The 20,570-nt window shown below is 40.1% G+C and overlaps 2 protein-coding genes across 3 annotated transcripts in view; one reads left to right on the top strand and one right to left on the bottom strand.

Annotated features, from left to right (window-relative positions):
* The window catches only part of mtd (TLD domain-containing protein mustard), a 573,843-nt gene that overhangs the window by 455,505 nt on the left and 97,768 nt on the right, over positions 1–20,570 (bottom strand). The gene's annotated exons all lie outside the window — the stretch shown is intronic.
* LOC109031910 (uncharacterized) lies at positions 10,358–14,027 on the top strand. The gene is made up of 3 exons (XM_019043754.2): positions 10,358–11,166; positions 11,552–11,611; positions 12,179–14,027. The coding sequence occupies exons 1-3, from the start codon at positions 11,131–11,133 to the stop codon at positions 12,500–12,502; spliced, it is 420 nt and encodes a 139-aa protein (XP_018899299.2). The 5' UTR covers positions 10,358–11,130; the 3' UTR covers positions 12,503–14,027.

A 20,570-nucleotide genomic window follows, 5' to 3' on the forward strand; every position in this document is an offset into this window, starting at 1 on the left:
TTCTTATAACCGGCTAAAGAAGGCAATAGAAAATCATACAGCTGGCTGTAGAAAGCGGAGCAAATAATATAGCCGGGCTATACGAAGCGATAAAAAAGTATGCAGCCGGGCTATAGTTCCTATCGCCGGGCTTTACACTTTATCGCCATCGACTATAAAAGGCTATAAGAAATTGTAGAAATTTGTGTGCTTTGGAAATCATTAAGTTTGATACGGAACCACCATAATATTCACAAAACATACATTATGTTTTCCTTTAATACATATTTATTTTCATCAATTAAAATGAGAATAATCCATACAGGTTGTGCAAACATTTCAAAATCATGAGCCGAAAAACGCTGACTCCGCAAGATTATATTGGAGCCTAACACAGAGCGGAGCGGCGTGCTGCCAGCGATAAGCGCGCACCAGCGCCTACAAACCTAACAGGGATACTTCACGCATGGCGCAATGCGTGAAGTATCCCTGTTAGGTTTGTAGGCGCTGAGGCGCTTTTCGCGCTGGCTGCCCGCCCGCCGCGCCGCAGCGTGCCACGGCGCTTGAAGCAACTATTTCACACCAGAGGTATTGCACATTATCATACGAAGTTGAAGGCGCTCCAACATATTAGGAATGGCAGGCATCCTTCAAAAGTACGGAGCTTTCCGCGCAAAATAAATCAAGATACTACGGCCCAAAATAGAGCGGTAATCCAAAAACAGTCCTAGCATCCGTAATTAGTAACATTTAGCATACACTTTATCGCCTGACTGTTGCTCAATCGCCATCGGCTATAAAAGGATATAAGAAATTGTGCAGCCGGCTATAGAAGCTATTGAAAATCTCACAGCCGGCTTTAGGTCTATGGTATTTTGGAACACAGATTCTACTGCCAATTTTTACCAGGGTTGCTTCGCACTTTGCAAATAATTCGCTAAAATTTGCAAAAAAAAAAAAAAAAAAAAAAAAAAAAAAAAAAAAAAAAAATCCGCACAACCGCTCTCATAAAAAACATCGGATAGCCCGATTAAATTTGGCAATAGCTGATGTGGATTGATTCCTTTCACTGAAAAAAAAAAAGATTGATAGAATTTACCATTCCTTCATGCTGTATTTCACACAGAATTCACGGGCGTCAATTTAGAGTCAATTCTGCCAGAAGAAAGGTAAACTTTAAGATATACTGGCACAGGAAACCATTCCTTCAGCAGAATCGAATCGAAGATTGGTAGAATTTACCATTCCTTCACGTTGTGTGAAATACAGCGTGAGGGAATGGTAAATTCTACCAATCTTTTTTTTTTCAGTGTTCTGCTTGACACAGTCTAATTAATTATTCACTGTTGCTGAAAGTAATCAAAATGTCTATCTCAAAGGCGACTTTGCACCATGGCAAAAGCTGAACGCACCGCTGAAAGAGGAGAGCCAGCAACGGTCACAGAGTGAGGCCAATAAGGCACTACACCGAGTAGTAGCGACTCGACCGTGCACCATGAAAGCCCCGCGACCCGCCCCGGACGATGAATCACCTGCGACAAGCAATGCTCACATTGTGACGGATTAAACGACGACCGATTTGTTATTGCTTTATGTCTCAATCCCGGACACCAATCCAGCAGCATGCCACTCAACCATTCAAAGTATCTGATGCCAACGCATTGAAATGCCTCAAGAGTCGATTTGTCTAGGCGCCGCATTCAGGACGATGCTTTAGCTCGTCGATATAGGTCAGGTCAATAGTCAAATCAGGCAGTTTACAAAATCTTAAATTCACACTAAAACTGAAATTTTATTGTGGAGAGAAAAACCCACAGTGGAAAAAAATTACATTGGATCTAGAGTCCAGACTCTTGAAAACATTGACAAGAAAAAATACTCTTGATTCAATCGGATTTTTGCTTGAATCAAAACGAAATCCGCTTAAATTAAGAGGCTAGGTTCTTGATTTAAGCTAGATTCTGATTGAATCAAGAGTACTTTTTCTTGTCGATGTTTTAAAGAGTCTGGACTCTAGATCTAATGTTTTTTTTTTTTTTTTTTTTTTTTTTTTTTTTTTTTTTTTCAGTGCACCCGGGCACTTAATGTCCTCGCAAGAGGGTTTTAAAAGAAAAGGTTTTTTCTTTCTATAATGAGATTCCAGTCATGGACTGAATTTAGGGCCCACGTTGGCAAAATTACCAAAACTCTAAGAAACTCGTACGAAGATCTACGATTCCGTTTGTAGTTGACAAAGTGTTAGGGCGAATAGTCAAATGTTGAGGATCTACAAAGGTTTGAACTTATGTTCAATAGATTTTCGGATATTTCAACAATAAGTCAATAATAATGACATTTTTGATCAAAGTTCAATCTTTTTCAAAATTTTCGATTTTTGACAGGCATTAATTTGATGACACCGAACACATGAATGAAAACCGGATCAATTTTCACCATCGAATTAAAACTTTCGAAAACTTGAGCTAGGAAAGTCATCATATCCATAACATGTTTTTTGTTTTCTCTAACTTGTTTGCATGTGATTTTATTCCTGCTGATATTTCCAGTTTTCAGAATATTTAGCCCCCTGCACAGGCCCTTCACCTAGACATTTCACAATGTTTATTTCACGAATTATCACACTCCTTTTTTTTTTGTTTTGAACCGCTTTTCCCGGTATCGAAATTCTCACAGAACGAACGCCGAGCGTTAAAACTAACACTCTACAAAAAAGTTGAAAAGTTCCTCCGATAACAGATACACGTGTGATATTCACCACTTTGTTTGTAAAGTCACACGGGGGCATTGTGAATCATTCAAAGCTGCTGTATTTAACTGCTGTTCAAAGTCATGATAACAGGCTCCATGTTTTCGCATCGATACCGAAGTGTTCACAGAATGATTTTGCGTTTTGTTCTGTGAATCAGAGCCGGTGATACAAAGCTGAAGAGCTTATACATGTTGAACAAGATAGGTAGATAAGACGTCTGCTCTAACAAGGCAGCATTGGGGACTCCTCGAGCTTTGATTATTGCGTATTTTAAGAAGTATAAAATTTGACACCAGGATATCGCTGCTCTCACCTCAAAACATTCCCTTATTTTCCTCGATTAACGAGATAAAAATGGAAAATTTCCCCTCTTGTAATTTTGGAATTAATCGTCATGTATAAGAAGGAGGAACTTTACTATCGTGAATCTGAAACATGAATTTACCAGGAAATTCAGTTCAGTTTCATCAAAGGAAATTTGGCAACCCCTTAAGGCTCTTACGGCGTTCTTCCTTCGCACGGTAGATTATTGGTTCCAGTCCAATGTTGACAATTTTTCGTTCTCGCGTCCGGAAGAAACTCGTAATGCAGGGAAAACTCGAGCAAGACGAGAAAATGCCATCTCTCATTGAGTACTAAAAATGTCTATGTCCTTCATGACCTCCAGTTAACCCCGCATTTTCAGCTGCACTGACGCATGCGGTGAGACTAAGAGGGACCGGTGTCAAGCGTAAAAATCGCCCTCAATCAATCGGTTATGCAAAAAAACATACCTCATGATACTCGAAGCGAGTTGCGTGGTGCCCTCTTAGAATATGTTGTGAAGGCCCCTTATCCCTTGTACTCGCCCTCTTTTCCCCGATAGAGTTATCGAAAGTTTTAGGTAATTTACTGGTAAACTTCTCAACGTAAAATTTAATTTTACAGATGCATGAGAGCTTTATCAGTTGAACGATAAAACTTCGCATTAAAAATCCAGAACGCAAAAACAGAGATTTAACCTTAAAAATGAGGTAGGTATCATCAAGGAAATACCACTGAATGGGGGACTTCACCGTATTCTTCAAATTTAAATGAGAAACTTTTGTGATGACGGCATCAAACGTCGTAGTTTCTCATTTAAAACTGATTTTTCCCCCATTGGGCCTAGACAGGAAAGAATATATCAAGTTCGAACAAATACTCTGAATTCATATTTTTCAACCTTATAAATTTTGCACGCATTAAAAATGCGCATTATCAATCCAGTTTTTAACATCTTTGTTTTTTTTTTAACTCGGAAAAGAACGGAATATTGAATTACCCAATACCCTGAAAATAATTATTCAAGCATTTACAGCAAAGGACGGGACATTCAAGTTCAATACGTGTTAATTTGAGAGAAACAGAAGAGTGCATTCAAATTTTTTTTCTTTGAAAACAACTGTAAGAATAGTTTAAAAGAATGGGGAGCAATTATCTGAAAATATCTAGTATCCTTTCCGGGTGGGTCATCTACCGACCTAAGTTGTGTAAATACATAAAACGGAACGCACTTTGTGACCACATTTTCCTTTATCAATCTGGCCTTAAGATTCTCAGTTTTATTTCTGAAAAGTCTTGATTTTTTTCAGTTTCAGTTTCCAAAAATTCGAAAATCTTGTCAGGGGGGGCCGGACCCCTTTGCAGTCCCCATCCTGTTCAAAATGTCCGATCCGCCTATATTCTCAGAAATTTCAGGGGAATTTTTTTCTGCACCCATCCCAGTTCCCCATTCCACGGTAGGTACTAAAAAATTGATACTTCGGATTAATTTCGTCTCCATCTTTTTTCACTTCACGGAAAGAGTACCCACATTTGATCCACGCTGTAACCCACAGCTGACAACATCCCCATCCGCTCCGCGTTGCCGATTATGGCGAATAAATAATCAAATTTCAAATAACCTCGTGGAGAGAAGCTCAAGAGAGGCAACAGGGATGGCGTTGGATCCTAAATGTCGCCTGTCATTTTCAGCCGTGGCTTAATCCCTTAAGCCCGAAGTGGGGCCTTGGCGCGTCTGTTACCCGATCTGTTTACCCGACAAACTTGAGGACCACCACCCCCCCCCCCGCCCTTCACCCCCGGGTCTCTGCCCCACACTCCACCGCTTTTTGGGGTTGTGCATTTAGTTCCGCACGGCGTTAGCCTTACTCCGAATAATCTCTACCCGAAATAAAACAAATTCCCGAGATGCGCGACAACCTATAGGCTTTAAGCCTTGACACCCTTAACGTTGAGGCTAAACGGCTAAACCTCTCGTATGGAATTTCTGGGTTCGCTCTGACTCTTAGCATGGAGCAAATTTTCGTAAAAACCACGTATTTAACATCATCATTTTAGACCGTGCACAGAGAGAAAAAGGGTCAGTTGTAAGCTCTTGTCACACGATCAAACGGTGCTATCAATATATCAAGGTCGAATGCTGTGATTGGTCCAAGTCATCGAATAAGCCAATCACAACACATGACATCGATATACTGATATCACCAACGATCGTGTGACATTAGCTATATAACCGTGAGTACGGAGTTCTATATCGGCCTAACTATTAGGTTCACATGACAACGTGACAGTGCTACACAGTTGCAATTTTATGCTCTGAACATTGCAGGTTTGGATTAACTATCCTTCCATGCTTTCTTAACTGTGAACTTCAAACTGGTATGGCTCTACTTTGGTTTGACATTTAAGGGCGGTTTATAAGTCATAAACTGCTGGCAGGACACTCTCCTGTGTGTTAAACTTAAAAAGCATCAATTTCGAGTGCCTGTAAAGTAAGTTCCCTTTTCTCAAAAACGGTCACAAAATGTAAAAGGTACTAGGAATTACAAAGTAAGGTCTCCTTCAGCTTCTTAGGAAGACGCGTACAAAAAGGTATAACGCCTAGCTAACTATATCTTTAGCGACTTCGTGTAGACTTGTCTCTGCTCATATTTCATGACAAATCTCCTTCTCCTAGCTTGTGAAAATTATACCATTCTTCTTTATGTCAGCTCCTTTATCCCTTTGATGCCCTGCCAACGACTCTAAATTCTCACCTCACATGTTTTAGAGGGTTCAGGAGAAAACGTAGATCTGTCTGTCAAAACCATTGTTGCCGTTTCAAGCATTAAAACTTCACTTTTTTGACGGTTAAATTCATTACCATGTAAATAGAAGTAGCATAATCCTTTGTGCAAATCGATTTCTGATTTAAACATGGCCAATACTAGCGTGAAAGAAGCCATAGTATTCACAACTGCGGCGGTTGACGTCAAAAGCTAAGCCAGGCTAAATATATTTGAGATATACAATTCTGGCTAAAGCCAGGATTGTATATCTCAAATGGATAGTTTTTGCAGATAAATTAAAAAATTATGAGGCAGGAGACCAGGAGTAATTGAACTAAATAATAAACGGAACTCAAATCAACAATATAATGCAAAACAATTTGGAAAATCTCGTCATGTTAATACGGAAGATTCGAAAACGCCTTCAATTGAGGCGTGATACCTCACGCGTTCCGGAGAGTTCAAATAGTTGTATCCCTGCGCCTTGGCAAGGCGATGGAAGCGTAATATTGAAGTAGCGTCCCCACTTGGTTTTTCGGTTTTCCTGTGCCGCTACTGCAGTTTCAACCGTAAGGACCGATGTTTAAGGGCACTAAAGCCAGGATTGTAAATCGCAAATGGATAATTTTTGCAGAATAATTAAAAATTAAGAAGCAGGAGTATTTGAACTAAATAATAAAAGGAACTCAAATCAACAAAAAAATGCAAAACAATTTGGAAAATCTCGTCATGAAAACACAGATGATTTGAAAACGCCTTTAATTGAGGCGTATACCTCACGCGTTCCGGAGAGTTCAAATAGTTGTATCCCTGCGCCTTAGCAAGGCGGTGGAATTATAATATGAAAGTAGCGTCCCCGCTTGGTTTTTCGGTTTTCCTGTACCGCTACTGCAGTTTCGACCGTTAAGGCCGTGATTTAAGGGCACTAAAGCCAGGAATGCAAATCGCAAATGGATAATTTTTGCGGGAAAAATTAAAAAAGTATGAAGCAGGAGTAATTGAACTAAATAATAAACGGAACTCAAATCAACAATATAATGCAAAAAATACGGACAATCTCGTCATGAAAATACAGATGATTCGAAAACGCATTTAATTGAGGAGTGATACCTCACGCGTTCCGGAGAGTTCAAATAGTTGTATCCCTGAGCCTCAGCAAGGCGATGGAATTTTAATATTAAAGTAGCGTCCCCGCTTTGTTTTTCGGTTTTCCTGTGTATATGTTGTTCCCAGGGCTCCTGCACTTTCTTTGTTATACTCACAGAATATTTCTGTTGTGAGAACAGAACTTAGGTCGTGAACATAGAGTACTCTGTCCTTATGGTGACGGAAATGATTTTAATGATTCAATTTTAATGATTTTAGGTCTAAACTTTACGGAGAGCATCGGGATTTGTTCATTATCGGTCTCTTTTTGGGTCTAATACTGGCCTAAATATGGGTCCGGCCGATTTTTGGCCGGTGCCGGGTTTTATGAGTTTGCAGTTAATTCCCAAAAATTCTTTTTTTTTCTCCAAAATCATCTCTCAGATCTGTGTTTAGGCCAGTATTAGACCGGAAATGACCCAATCAGGTTGCACCAAAACTTGGTTGAAATGTTCGCAAAAAGTGAAGGAAAATTTTCTCCCGAAAGCAAGGCCCCCATTCACGGATCCGGTCATATTATCTTTCGTGTTTCTGAGTGAATTTCCTCAACTTAATGATTATTTGCCTATTGGAGTTCTATACTTTATGTAGAGCATCGGGATTTGTTCTCGTGAAGTGATTCTTCTCATTGGAAATTTCGCATTTTGATTTTCCCGGCTCGAACGGGAGCCGACTCGAAGCTTCGGGAGTCCCGGGAACGCAATTAATTATCAGTCACTACAAAGCACTTCGGTGCGCTTCAGTTCGTCTCCTCGGATTTACGCTGCTCCTTAGTCTTCACCGCAGACATGCACAGCCAACAAGCCGGGGAACATGATTTCGCCATCCTAAAACCGCGTATCTCCTCCAGTTTCCCGTTGGGAGTTGCGCGGTTTCTGCTCAGAGTAGCATCGCCGCTCTTGACTCTGGCAGGACAGCTCGGCCTTGGCATTTCAAAGGTATCCCGCACTACGCTATGGACACTGTTTACGTCTTAATCTACTTCGAGTACCTCGTTGCCGGCGCTCATGATCAGACTCGAGTTACGCGCGGAAATTTCATCGATGCGGAAATGTTTATCTCCTGGTGGACCACCGACAGGGTGGCATGGAACGTAAGAAAGACATGAGAGATTGGAAATTCCAGTGAAATATTCCATGAAATTTCACGAGGCTGTAAATGTTTCAGATTTTTCAGGGCTACAGTATACAACCCGCGATCAAACACACGAAAATAGAGGAAAGTCACAATCGTTACTTTTACGATACATGAAAAGGAGCCGGTGTTTTTCAATGTCTTTCATAAATTTCTGCAATTTCATGAAATATTTCAGGAGAAATTTCAAGATTTTATTATTCATTACATTTTGCCACCCTGACAACTGGATTTGGTCCAAAATGTTGCGCTGCAATATATTCTTCATTATTGAAATTTTACCTAGGATATCATGGACGAATGGGTCAGTTGCGCTGAGCACAGAATCGTGTTTTGAAGCTTGATTCTTGTAGATGAGCTAAACATAATAAGAGGTATTCGCTTAACAGTTAGGGAAATATCTGAAGCGGGCCCACGATTGCTACCATAGTTCCAAGTGCAAAAGCTTATTTGGACTTCACTTACAATGGAGAATTTGCAGGTGTCTGAAATTTTTGTATTTGATAAGAAAACTAAGCACGAGGACATCTTTGGTTTCTGAATTTAACAATTATTGGAGGAAATATTACAGAATAACCTAATTTGCCAGAATACATGTGTTTCGATGGAAAATGCCGCCATATGACGTCAAAAGGTGGCACATTTCCTCACTATTAAATCTATTTTTCTACGATTTCCCAGTTCAGAAAGAAATTATGAAACATACTGCAAAATGAGCTTATTAAACACTTTCAGATGAAGCAATAAAGTTTTTTTGTGCAAAGTCACCATTTCTGGCTTGATTTGAAACAACGTATGTTTATTTAATTCCCTCGAGCACCTAGGTGTCTTCATGGATGAATTAGAGGTAGTAGTTCCTCATTGCAAAAGGTCGTCCATTTCTATAATAATCTCTTCGGAATAAAATCAAGACGAAAATTGATCTTTCAGCGTCAGAGGGTAAAACCGTGTCTCTGAGATACCGATCCGGTTGGATCGAACGCTTACAACATGACTTCCCGCGGAACGGGACGGTTGAGCCATGCCGAAGAGGAGATGGGATCGCGGTTTCGGTGATAAACGAGACATCCGTGAGTTGCAGGTTGCGTCATCAATCATGAAGGCGTTGCAGACACAAGCCGAGGGGAAATTAATTTGTCCGATCACATTCAAGCGGGCATGACACCCAGTTCACTTTCGCGGACAGATTTCGCACGGATACCCCATCCACCCCGACCGCTAACGCCTCTATCCGATTCAGACTGCTCCTAGAGCAAGCTGTTCTAGGGTTGCTCGTTCCAAATTCGAGTTTTCGGTGGAGCATCACTCACCCGCTCTGCCGTTATAAGGAGGAACGCCGTATGAACATTCAAGAGTTGCCAAATTTTCTCCTTTAAAATGTGTATTTCTTAGAAAAATTAAGAATATTTTTCCTTGACATCTTCAGGAACTTCAAATGAAATCGCGGAAAAAATTATCTGAAAAATTGGAAGGAAAACATTCATAAGTTGACCAGGAAATTCGTGTTTTATCCAGGAAATTTGGCAACGCCTGAAGGGTCATACGGCGTTTTTCCTTAGCACGGCAGCACTGTTGACAGAGGCGTGGCATGCTTTGCGATATATCGATTGATCTGCCATTAAAGCACATGAAAAAGGATCGATAAACAGGGAGTTCGCATTGAACACTTTAAAAATCGATTCTTTACCGCAGCTTCAAATAGGAGAATATCGATAATCGATCATTCACGCCTCGCCACTGGCTATGAAAGTTTCGATGTCTCGGTGCAGAAAAGAGAGTATTTGTCAGATCTTCTGCAGGTCGATTGTTGAATCCAGTGTCGTGGCGTGCTTTGCGATATATAGATTGTTATGCCATTCAAACCTATGGGAAAGAATCGATAATCAGGGTGTTTGCAGCAAGCACCTTCATAATCGATTCTTTATTATAGGCTTAAATGGCAGAACAATCGATGTATCGCAAAGCACTCCACGCCACTGGTTAAATCGTTATCGAATGACCTTGCTCGATATATAGCATTGTAAAGTAGGGAGCTATCAATTGGTCATTCGATAACGATTCAACAATCAACCCGCTGATTTTTCCTGGCTTATTCCAGCAAGTTGGCAACGGTGTTAACACTCCATTTAAATCAGTTGAATATATAAATTCTAGGTGATTTTTCAAAGTGATTATACTTTTTCATATTCGTAGTTACAATGTTGCGCTTGTAATGAAAGTTACTTCGGGGGGGGGGGGGGGGGGACAATTCGCGTAGCTTCTGCGACCGGAATTATTGTTATTACACGTGTAGGCCTTGTGTTGTGATTTAGGTCTGGAACTCATCCACTGCGCTGAATACAACATTGTCGAAAGGAAGTGCTGGCAATATTCTTTTTTTATCCACCCACTTGCGTGACCTGGCCTAAAATTCCACTTACATATTGACTAAATAGGGTTAATATTTTCGTTAGCGATAGAGCGAAGATGGGAGTAAATACCACCGTGGCAACCAAATTTGTTCAGTGCCTCTAAATTTTTATTCCAAACAATTTTCCATGGTCGTGGAAATGAGGACACCGGGATCAAACATATTCCATTCCGCTCATATGTTCACGTGAATACTGCCGTGCTAAGGAAAAACGCTTTATGAGCCTTCAGACGTTGTCAAGTTTCCAAAGATAAAAACCGAGTTAATTGGGAAAATTGCGAATATTATTTTCCAAAATTTTCAGACAATTTTGTACGCAATTTAATCTAAAATATCTGAAAATTTCAGGGAAAAATATGCTGGAATGTTGTCAAAAATACGTGTTTCATCAAGAGAAATTTGGCAACTCTCGAATGTTCATACGGCGTTCTTCCTTAGCACAGCAGAATCGGTGTAAATTCTAAATTTTCATTTTGTGTTTGAGCAGCTCAAATAAAAATCTTCAATCTTTGGAAAACAGTATCAATGTCGAACTAATTTTTCGAGGCCAGAACGGCACACGGCAGTATAAAACGTTCGCTGTTGTACTGTGGGAGCATTTATAGAATCTGTTGTCGTTATTGTGAAGCTGTGCAGTGAAAATGGTTCCAAGATTCACCACCCTTCTCCTAATATGCGTGAGTAATGAAAGCTATATAAAATTGAAATTTTCGTCCATCATTCTTTTCTGACTAAATGAAGGCGACTAGAAATTATTATTTGATTTATAATATATAAAACAATGCGAGATTCATATTATGAAACAGAAAAATCATTTAAATAAACGGCCCATGAATATAAAAATTGTAGAATGTAAGAGAAATGTTAATCCTTCAGATCCACGATTCATTTTACATGACGAACGGCGGTGCCGTTACAAATCTATTGCAATCCAAAAGAAAATATGTAGCAGAAAAAAAATTATGGGAACTCTTTTTAGTTTCCACTTAAAAGAGGAGAGACAACCTTCATTTTCCATTCCTCATACATACTAATTTATTTTTTATGTTTATTCTTTCACAGATTTGCAGTTCCTTGCTGTTATGCTACATCGAAAATGGAGCAGTTACGGCTCTTGAGGAGGTACCTTTTTTGTGACTTACTATTGAATGAATTAATACACATATATTTTAAGGATTTTTAGAACGATGCATTTACGATGTAAAGAGCAGAAAATCAGTTTAACCACAATTCGCTTCCACTTTTCACTTCCACTTTTCGTTTGATCACTTCCAGTTTTTTTAACAGAGAATTTAAGCATCATATGCCTCGAACTTTTCATGAATTTTCCTGAGAGTATGGGGGATACACACTCAAAATTTGCTTCGTTTTTCCCGTAAAAAATATGAGGAGCTGGATGGCGTCCAATGCAGATTAAACTCGAGGTTTTTTTCTCTGTGCATGCTGGCCAAGTTAAAATATTACAAAATGGAAGCTATGCAACCTTATTAACATAGATGGGTTGAATGGTTGCATACCTAAACTAAAAGAAGATCCTGTGTATTTTATATACGGGTCTAAACTGTCCCGGAATTGGCAATCTAGTGGAAAAAACTTGTTCGGCAGGCTAGGGTTAGTAGCCCAAGTTGGCAAATGTCTCCAATAAAATAATTCAATAATGTACCAACGATTTTCTGTTTGGAAAAATAGGGCGCTGGTCTTCGTTCAGTGAGGAGCACTGGTGAGGGTGGTGGCGCTGGGGGCGGCGTTGGAGGCGAAGCTCGTGGAGGCGCTGGTGGTGGTAATGACGCTGGTGGTAAAAAGTACTCAACCAAAAGTAGCTCGGGGCTTGAGTCGGAGCACGAATCTGGTGAGAAAGGCGGGAACGGCACTATGAGCGGGGGTACTATGAGTGGGGGTACAAGGAGCGGGGGCACTACTTTAACCGGCGATGAAACTCCCAAATCTCTGGGTGAAGGCGCAGGCGGTCTCCCGAGTGGTGGAAACGGCGAAAAGAATAAGCCACAAATATAAAAAAAAATTAAAGAGGTTGCTAGATTCCGGTTTGCTTCTTAGTTCCCAAGAGCCCAAAAGTCAGAGCCAGTGGCGTGGCGTGAATTGCGATATATCGATTGTTATGCCATTTAAACCTATGAAAAAAGATCGATTATCAGGGTGTTCGCAGCGAACACCTTAGTAATCGATTCTTTACCATAGTTTCAAATGGCGAGATATCGATAATCGATTATTCACGCCACGCCACTGGTCAGAGCCCGCTGCAGGTGAGTCTACACTCTTCGAGTCTCGAAGCCTTCCTCGTCGCCACGATCAAAATGGAGGTTTAAAGTTGATATCGAAATCTGGCGAATCACGTCGCAAGAATTCCGACGAACTCTTCATTTTGATCTCCCATTTTGATCGTGGAGACATAGAGCTACACTGCCGTGCTGAGGAAAAACACCGTACGAACCTTCAGGCGTTGCCAAATTTTCTTTGATAAAATACGTATTTTCTGGTAAACTTATGAATATTTTCCTTCCAATTTTTCAGATAATTTTGTTCACGATTCCTAAAGCCCCTGAAAATTTCAAGGATGGATATTCACATCTTTCCTCAAAAATAAACATTGTAGGAGGAAATTTGGCAACTCTCGAATGTTCATACGGCGTTTTTCCTTAGCACGGCGGTACAGTCGGCTGGTGTACTATCTATCCAGGGAACATCAGCTTCATTTTCACATCGATGACAAAAAATTCATGTTATGGACCCGAAATACTTGTTTCATAAGCCGAATCAATTCAGGATTGTAATACACAGTTAAACGCCTCGCGCGGAATGCCTCGATCGTAATTCCACTTGCTCTGCTATTATTTTTACTATCCAAATTGAGACAGATTTGCGTTCAAATGGGTGGTAGGATCCGGCAATCGGTAACCACGTAGATAATAAAAATGCACATTTGAAAAACAGGCACTTTTGACTCAAATTATCAAGGAAAGTGAGTTTTGAGAGTTTCAGAGATTTCCAATGACAGTTGGTCATTACACTCTTTTTTCCCCTGATTTTCTGAGTTGACGCCAGACCCAAGAACCTTTTTACGCTGGGGTACTAATTTTTATGATCTAGTGACCTATCCAATCTATCTCTGGAATTCTGATCCTACTGGTTACGTTGCGTTCATAAGAAGCATGATCACCACACATCTGACAAATTTTCTAGGGACCATGAATGATCGTGAATCTAAAGACTTCTACAATTTTTTTTCTTGCACTCCACAGCAACAATAAAATCTAAATGTGACAGGCGTTAAGTTCTCCTACATCCTCGATACTTAAAATCTTTATCCGCAATTAAGCCTGATTCCATTTTTAAAAAAAAATCATTATTGCACCATTTATTATTATAATAATGCCGTATTCTGTATCTAAGTATTGTCAATAAAATTTTTCTTTCAATTTGGTCGCTATTTCTCAATTTTTCCCCTTAACGTTCATGATTCGTCGAAAAAAACTGACCTTCATTTCTTTTGAAAAATGAAACATTCAAACTTTAGATGAGTCCATCGCTTTCACATATTACGGAGGCTTGTCGAAAAAAGGAAAATTGAACTATTGATACTGTCTACATCAGTATGCGAGCTATATGGTATCCTCCACTTGAGATTAGATCGGAATCAGAGGCGTGGCGTGCTTTTGCGATAAATCGAATTATCATTTAAACCCATGGTAAAGAATCGATTATTAAGGTGTTCGCTTATCGATCCTTTTCCACAGGTTTAAATGACCGATCAATCGATATATCGCAAAGCACGCTACGCCACTGATCGGAATATGCATCAGGGCCACAGAGTCGCACTGACTACTTCGTATATGCAATTTATAAAATCAAGATGGATGAAATCATGGTGTGCCCATGTTACAACGTCAATTATGATTTCTTCCAGTGGGCAGTAACTTTGTTTATTCTGCTATAACAGGAGGAAACTGACTAAATGTTGTCAAAAGAGTATTTAAAACTCCTTGCTGTTATACTAAGGGATTTTAATTCAATTGTGAATCGTTAATTTTCAATACGGGCATTTTCTAATTTTCTAGAGATATCTGCTGATGAATTAGAAGGCGAACCTGATTTTTTTTTCTCAAATGCGCGGTTTTACATTTTAAATGAATCGAACTTAGTCAGTTTACGAACTATGTAAAGCGTAAATACAAGCAGTACACGGATAGAAGTCACTTTAGACCTAGCGTCGAGTTGATTGTCATTACATGGTCAAAATAAAGTCCTTGACGTTGGAACTTTAGTTATTCCCATGAAGGACCGGTGCAGTGGGGTGGCGTGCTTTGTGATGCATCGATTATATCTGCCAGTTAAACCTATGGCAAAGGATTGATAAAGAAGGTGTTCCCAACGAACACCTTGATAATCAATTCTTTATTATAGCTTCAAATGGGGGAAAACTCGATAATCGATCATTCTCGAATCGCCACTGGGAATTTTTTTGCTCGATTCGATTGTCGCGTCGACGAATCACAGCAAAAACAGTCCCGGATTAGGATGGGCCAAAAACAGCTCAAATTGCCACCCCTCCTTTTTCCCGGGAAATATATCTATTAAGATCAGTAATTGTGATAATGCGCCATAAACGGCTATGTGATAATCACTCTACCGATTGGACCGTAACCAAACTTTCACAGCATCATCGAACATTAGAAAATCGCATCTCGCGCGATAATAAAGTTATGAAATAAAGCAATAAAAAGTATACTGGGACACGCACTTTTCGGAAGATGGGATTTCCACCCACCGAAATGCACCAAGAACAATAAACCTTTGTCGCCAAAATACGTGTTCTGGTTTACATTTTATTTATTAATTTATTTATGTTTTTATTTATTTTATTACGTCATCGATTACACATTTTGATCGCCGACATTTTGACTATGCAAAAAGCCAGCTTGTAAGAACTATCCTTGAAATGATTACGCTCTTTCTCGAAAACACCTATTTTACATATGTTACTGATGTTGAGCTTCTTAAATTGAAGTATCCCTCAAAAAGTGGCAATACGGCTTTGTTGATGTCGAATTCCGCACCGCTCGCTCGCAACTTATTTTTGGCAAAAAAGTTCCCCCGTAATGTGCCATCCACAACTCCAACTGTCAATTAGCAATCGTCTCCGATCCAAAGTATTCCTCTTTGAGAAAGGCACGAACAAACTCGTCACAATAGAGGGCTTTGACAGCTTCCGAAACGAACTTTTTGTTTTTAAAGGTATTGCGAAGTTGAGTCTTAAAAGCGTTGCCTGAAATTTTCGGAATAATTCGAAATGGATTCGCGCGAAATTGATTGATCGGTTTATTTCTAAAATTGCGGCATCTTACGACGGAATTCATCAGAGCTAGTTCACTAGCGCGGAAACTGATACTAAAATGCCCAGTAAAAATAAATGTAGACTTAGTGAGAAAACTAAAATTTCATTGAAACGCAACAGAAGCTTTTCAACCCCTCTGCAGCACCGACACCTTCGTGAGGGTCAAAAGTTGGGAATTGCATTGAACGAGTAAATTTTTTCAATTTCCAAAGACGAAAAAAATTAATTGACCCACTTTCTTACATTGATGAACGTTTATCAAAGTGAATAAAAAAATTTGGCAATATTGAAACGTAGTTATGTCTTTTCGTCAGGAAACGACGATTTGTGCCTGGTGAGTGGGGGGGGGGGGCATTGTTTTCGCCACAATGTTTTCGTGTGTTCCACTTAAAAACATAACAGGGGTGTTACGAGACTGACTTTATTCTATTAAAGAGGCAAAGAGTCCATCCCTGCTCGTGGAGGGGGGTGAATGGAGGGGGGGGGGGGCTGTTCGGAGCATTCAAAGTTTCCTCATGAAATTGACGGGAATTTCTGAAGCGCACACAAAAAAGTTTCGAGCCACTCCTATCCGCTGCTCCAGTTCCCGAACTGCCCCGTTCGGAATAACCGCCCAACTCCGCCGGGGACCGTTGGGCACATGAGTGGTTTTTTTGAAAAGCAAGACAGTATACATGAGTGGAAAGGGGAGGGAGGCGCTGGTCGGCTCTATGTATTCTCCGAATGAAAGGCTCCGATAAAAATCTGCGAGTGGGGAACAGGGATGGATCCCTTCGTTTCCCTTACGATGCGCGCTGAGGCGGTTTCTCGACTCAATGAACAAACAGCTTTGCCGGATTTGAGTGTCTAGATTTTTTAGTTCAATCGGATAATCGATTCGCATTTTTTTATGGGCGGGGGGGGGGGGGCGATTCTTCTCACCAATGAATCACTAAAAACAAGACGTGAACTAAAGCACTCCTATAAAATGCTCTCTTCAAATTAGCACGTAGCAAATCATTCTCACGATGAGCTGTTTGGAAATTAAATCCTAAAGCAGATTTATGAGAATAAAGTGATGAGAGGTATCACTAATAAAAAAGTTCGAGCAAAACTTTCGGTTCGCGTGACCGAACTTTTACGGTATAGCGAACTGACGGACGAAGTTCGATCATATGAACCAAATGTTCGGTTACACGAGCCGAAAGTTCAGTTTGACAAACCCAATATTTGGGATGATATGAAATACCGAACGTTCGGTTCATATGACCGAACTTTTTTTGAAGTGTATTTAAAAGAGCCCTTGAATGGCAAAAACACACTAGTCGTGCATTCTGCCGTGCTAAGGAAAACGCCGTATGAACCTTCAGGCATTGCAAAATTTCCTTCGATAACACGAATTTCGTGGTAAACTGATGAATATTTCTCTTCCAATTTTTCAGATAATTTTGTTCGCAATTTCGCTTAAAGTTCCTGAAAAGTTCAAGGAAAAATATTCAAAACTTTTCTCAGAAATAAACATTTTAACAAAGGAAATTTGGCAACTCTCGAATGTATATACGGCGTTCTTCCTTAGCACGGGAGCATTGGTATCGGTTGTTTAGACCTTAAATCGCGCGAGATATCGAGAAATCGCCAAGAGACGGATATTTTCTGACACTATGTTAGCTTTCCCGGCGATTTGTAGTTGAATAGAAGCTCAAAAATCGGCGCTTCATCAACTTATTGCCCTTTTTCTTAAAGGGCTATCAAATTTTGGATCCGTTTTTGTTTGTTCTAAAGTTCCAACTTATAAATCTTTTTCCCTCTTTAAGAAAAGCAATACAAATAGACTGGAACGAAACATTAAAATGATTTTTTTCGTCGTATTTCAGATAAACCACAGCAGATTTAAGGTGCTCATATTCGTTCGCCCTTGACAAAATAGGCAGCGAAAAAGTTGCAACGTCGCAATCTGAGTTGTGAATGTTTTGTACCTCACCAACGGTGATTGGAAAATGTGGAACTGCGGAAGCGCTGGAGTATAATCAGCGGCAAATGTGATCTTCTGCCATCATTTCGAAACGATATTCTTGAGGGGGCTCTGAGCAACTATTACACCACCAAAGTATTGCACAGTATCAGCTGCAAATGAAGGCGCTTCGACGTTCATAAATTGACTGATATCGGTTACTTCTATTTAGAGTCCTGCTGAACCTAAGATGTGCGGCTCGTGTACGATCGACTTTTGTGAAACTTGGCACCAGATTGTTTTTTTGACGAGAAACTAGAATTTCAACTCAAATTTTCAAAATTCAAAAGTACAAGACGGTGGGTGTGGCCAAAAATGCCATCTCTGTTCGATCGATATCTGTGGAAATCGGTGTCAGGTGGTATCTTCTTTGACGTAAAATTCGAAATTCTTGTATAATTTTCGAAATTAGAAAATCGTAAAAGGCGGAAATGGCCAAAAATGCTATTTTGGCGACTTTGGAAGCGTCCGAACATGCAATCGAAATATCTGTTCTTTTTTTGTGATGTGCCAAAATCTAGGAGCTCTCAGGCAATTTTGTACTTGAAACTACTTGTCTATTTATTCATGTATGTATTTTTTTATTCCTTTCTCGGAGGAACATAATCAAAGTTAATCATGTTTACATCATAGATGTTAAAGCGCAAAAACGAGTAGATGGTAAAACTGATAGTCACTTAGTATGTTTCGGCACTTCGTCGACTCTTCGGGATCGTTTGCTTCAAGGGCTAATTATTTCGGATCCGTCTTCGTTCCTTCGAAGGTTTCGACTCAAAGGTACTTCTTTTCCCCTTTTTGAGGAAAGTATACATATTGACTCGAATGAAGAATTAAAATTATATTTTTCGTTTTATCCCGGAAAAATCATGCCAGATTTTAAAGTGCTCGTATTTGTCTACCTATACAAAGAAGGCAGTCAAAAAGTTACAACGTCGCAAATGGAAGTATGATAACAAACATAGATAGATAGTACTTTAAAAACTATTGAAATCAATGTATTAAAAAACGGGCCAATTTGACCCGACTTTCAGACTTGCGAGTCTTGCACATTTAAGGGTTAACATTGTTCGACAAAATCTAGCTAAGCGAGCTGTCTAGGATTTTTTTTGTGACGAAATTTACGCATATATGTCCTTGAAATCGTCAGATAGTTTAGATTAAATCGCCAAAAAAATAGTCTAGAAAATTTGAAGAAAAATACGTACAACTTCCCCAATAAATATTTATTTTATCAGAGGAAATTTGGCAACGTCTGAGGGTTCATACGGCGTTTTTCCTTAGCGCAGCAGTATTCTTTGCCCTCACCACGTCTTGGCACTCTTCGGAGGGAAGCTCAATAAGCAGAGAGGAGGGTAAAATTAAACCGGATGCTATTTTTAAGGGAGAAAAGCTCCGCGAGCTATTCCGAACTGCCTGTGGCTTCCAGTTGTAATAATAAGGCATACATTCGTCGTAAATTCGATAGGCGAGAATAATGGGCCATCCGGCAAAACCCAGGCCCCGCCGGGGGAAGAATCTCCATCGGGCGATAAAACGGCGACGAACGAGTTTATTTTGAAGCGATAAATTCGACGAAGAAAAGTTAGTTTTTGATTCTAACGCGAAAGCCGGCCGAAAGGAAGAAAGGGCGCAGCTGGGCGAGTCTTCGCACCCCGCCCCACCCCACCCCTCCTCCCCGAGGGGCCGCCATCCCCGTAGGAAAATAAGCTACCGGAGAGAATCAACTCCCCTGAAGTTTGCATCATAAAAGTTCTCGCCTCGTAAAATATAGGTTTGTTTTCAAAATTTCTTGACCGGGCTAGTGTGTGTGTGTTTGTGCGACCGTGTTTGTGTGTGTGCGTGTGTGTTAACTCGTAGTAGCGCACAATGGAACGAGCACCACTCTGCCGTGCAAAGGAAAAATGAATTTTCAGGCGTTGCCAAGTTTCCTTTGATAAAATACGTATTTTCTGGTAAACTTTTGAATATTTTCCTTCCAATTTGTCAGATAATTTTGTTCATAATTTCACCTGAAGTTACTGAAAATTTCGAGGAAAAATATTTATAACTTACCTTAAAAATACACGTTTTACAAAAGGAAATTAGGCAACTCACGAATGTTCTTACGGCGTTCTTCCTTAGCACGGCAGCACTAGAAGTGGTCGGACTTGGCATTCTCCATGCTCTACCGAAACTGCACATTGTGATATTTATTCTGTCGCATTATAAAGTTTAATGGATGATTTCTGATGGAGATTTTACGAGGGTAAAAATAAAACCACTTTTTAACGTTTACGTATCGTATTGACGAGGGCACAAGCTGTTGAAATTTTCCTGTCTGGCTCCGTTCGTTGACTCGCTCCACTACTGTGCGACGCACTGAGACCGAGGGCCAAGAACTGAATTAGATTTCCGCTGATAGATTTACATGATTGCTGTTTGTGAAGAAGTAAAAAAAAATAAATAAATAAGAATAATAAAGCCAAATTTTCCGAGTGAATCTAAATATAATTTGCCTTACTGCGATTAAAAAAAAGAACAATTAGGGGTCGTTTTTAAAATGCGCACCGCTATAGGGGCAGGGGTTTTAAGCATGCTTATACAGGTACTTTGCGAGAGGGTGACAGAGTCCAGGAGCTGTGTCTCTTTAAGGTGGTATGGAGCTCCAAGCACCAATTTTAGCGGCTCTGGTGCTTGCACTAGAGCTGCTATTCCGGACGGTCCCAGCTGGGGAGTATCATTGGACCATGTTACATTGGAGA

The sequence above is a fragment of the Bemisia tabaci genome, chromosome 7 (genome assembly GCF_918797505.1).
Source record: "Bemisia tabaci chromosome 7, PGI_BMITA_v3".
NCBI classification, from domain to species: Eukaryota; Metazoa; Arthropoda; class Insecta; order Hemiptera; family Aleyrodidae; genus Bemisia; species Bemisia tabaci.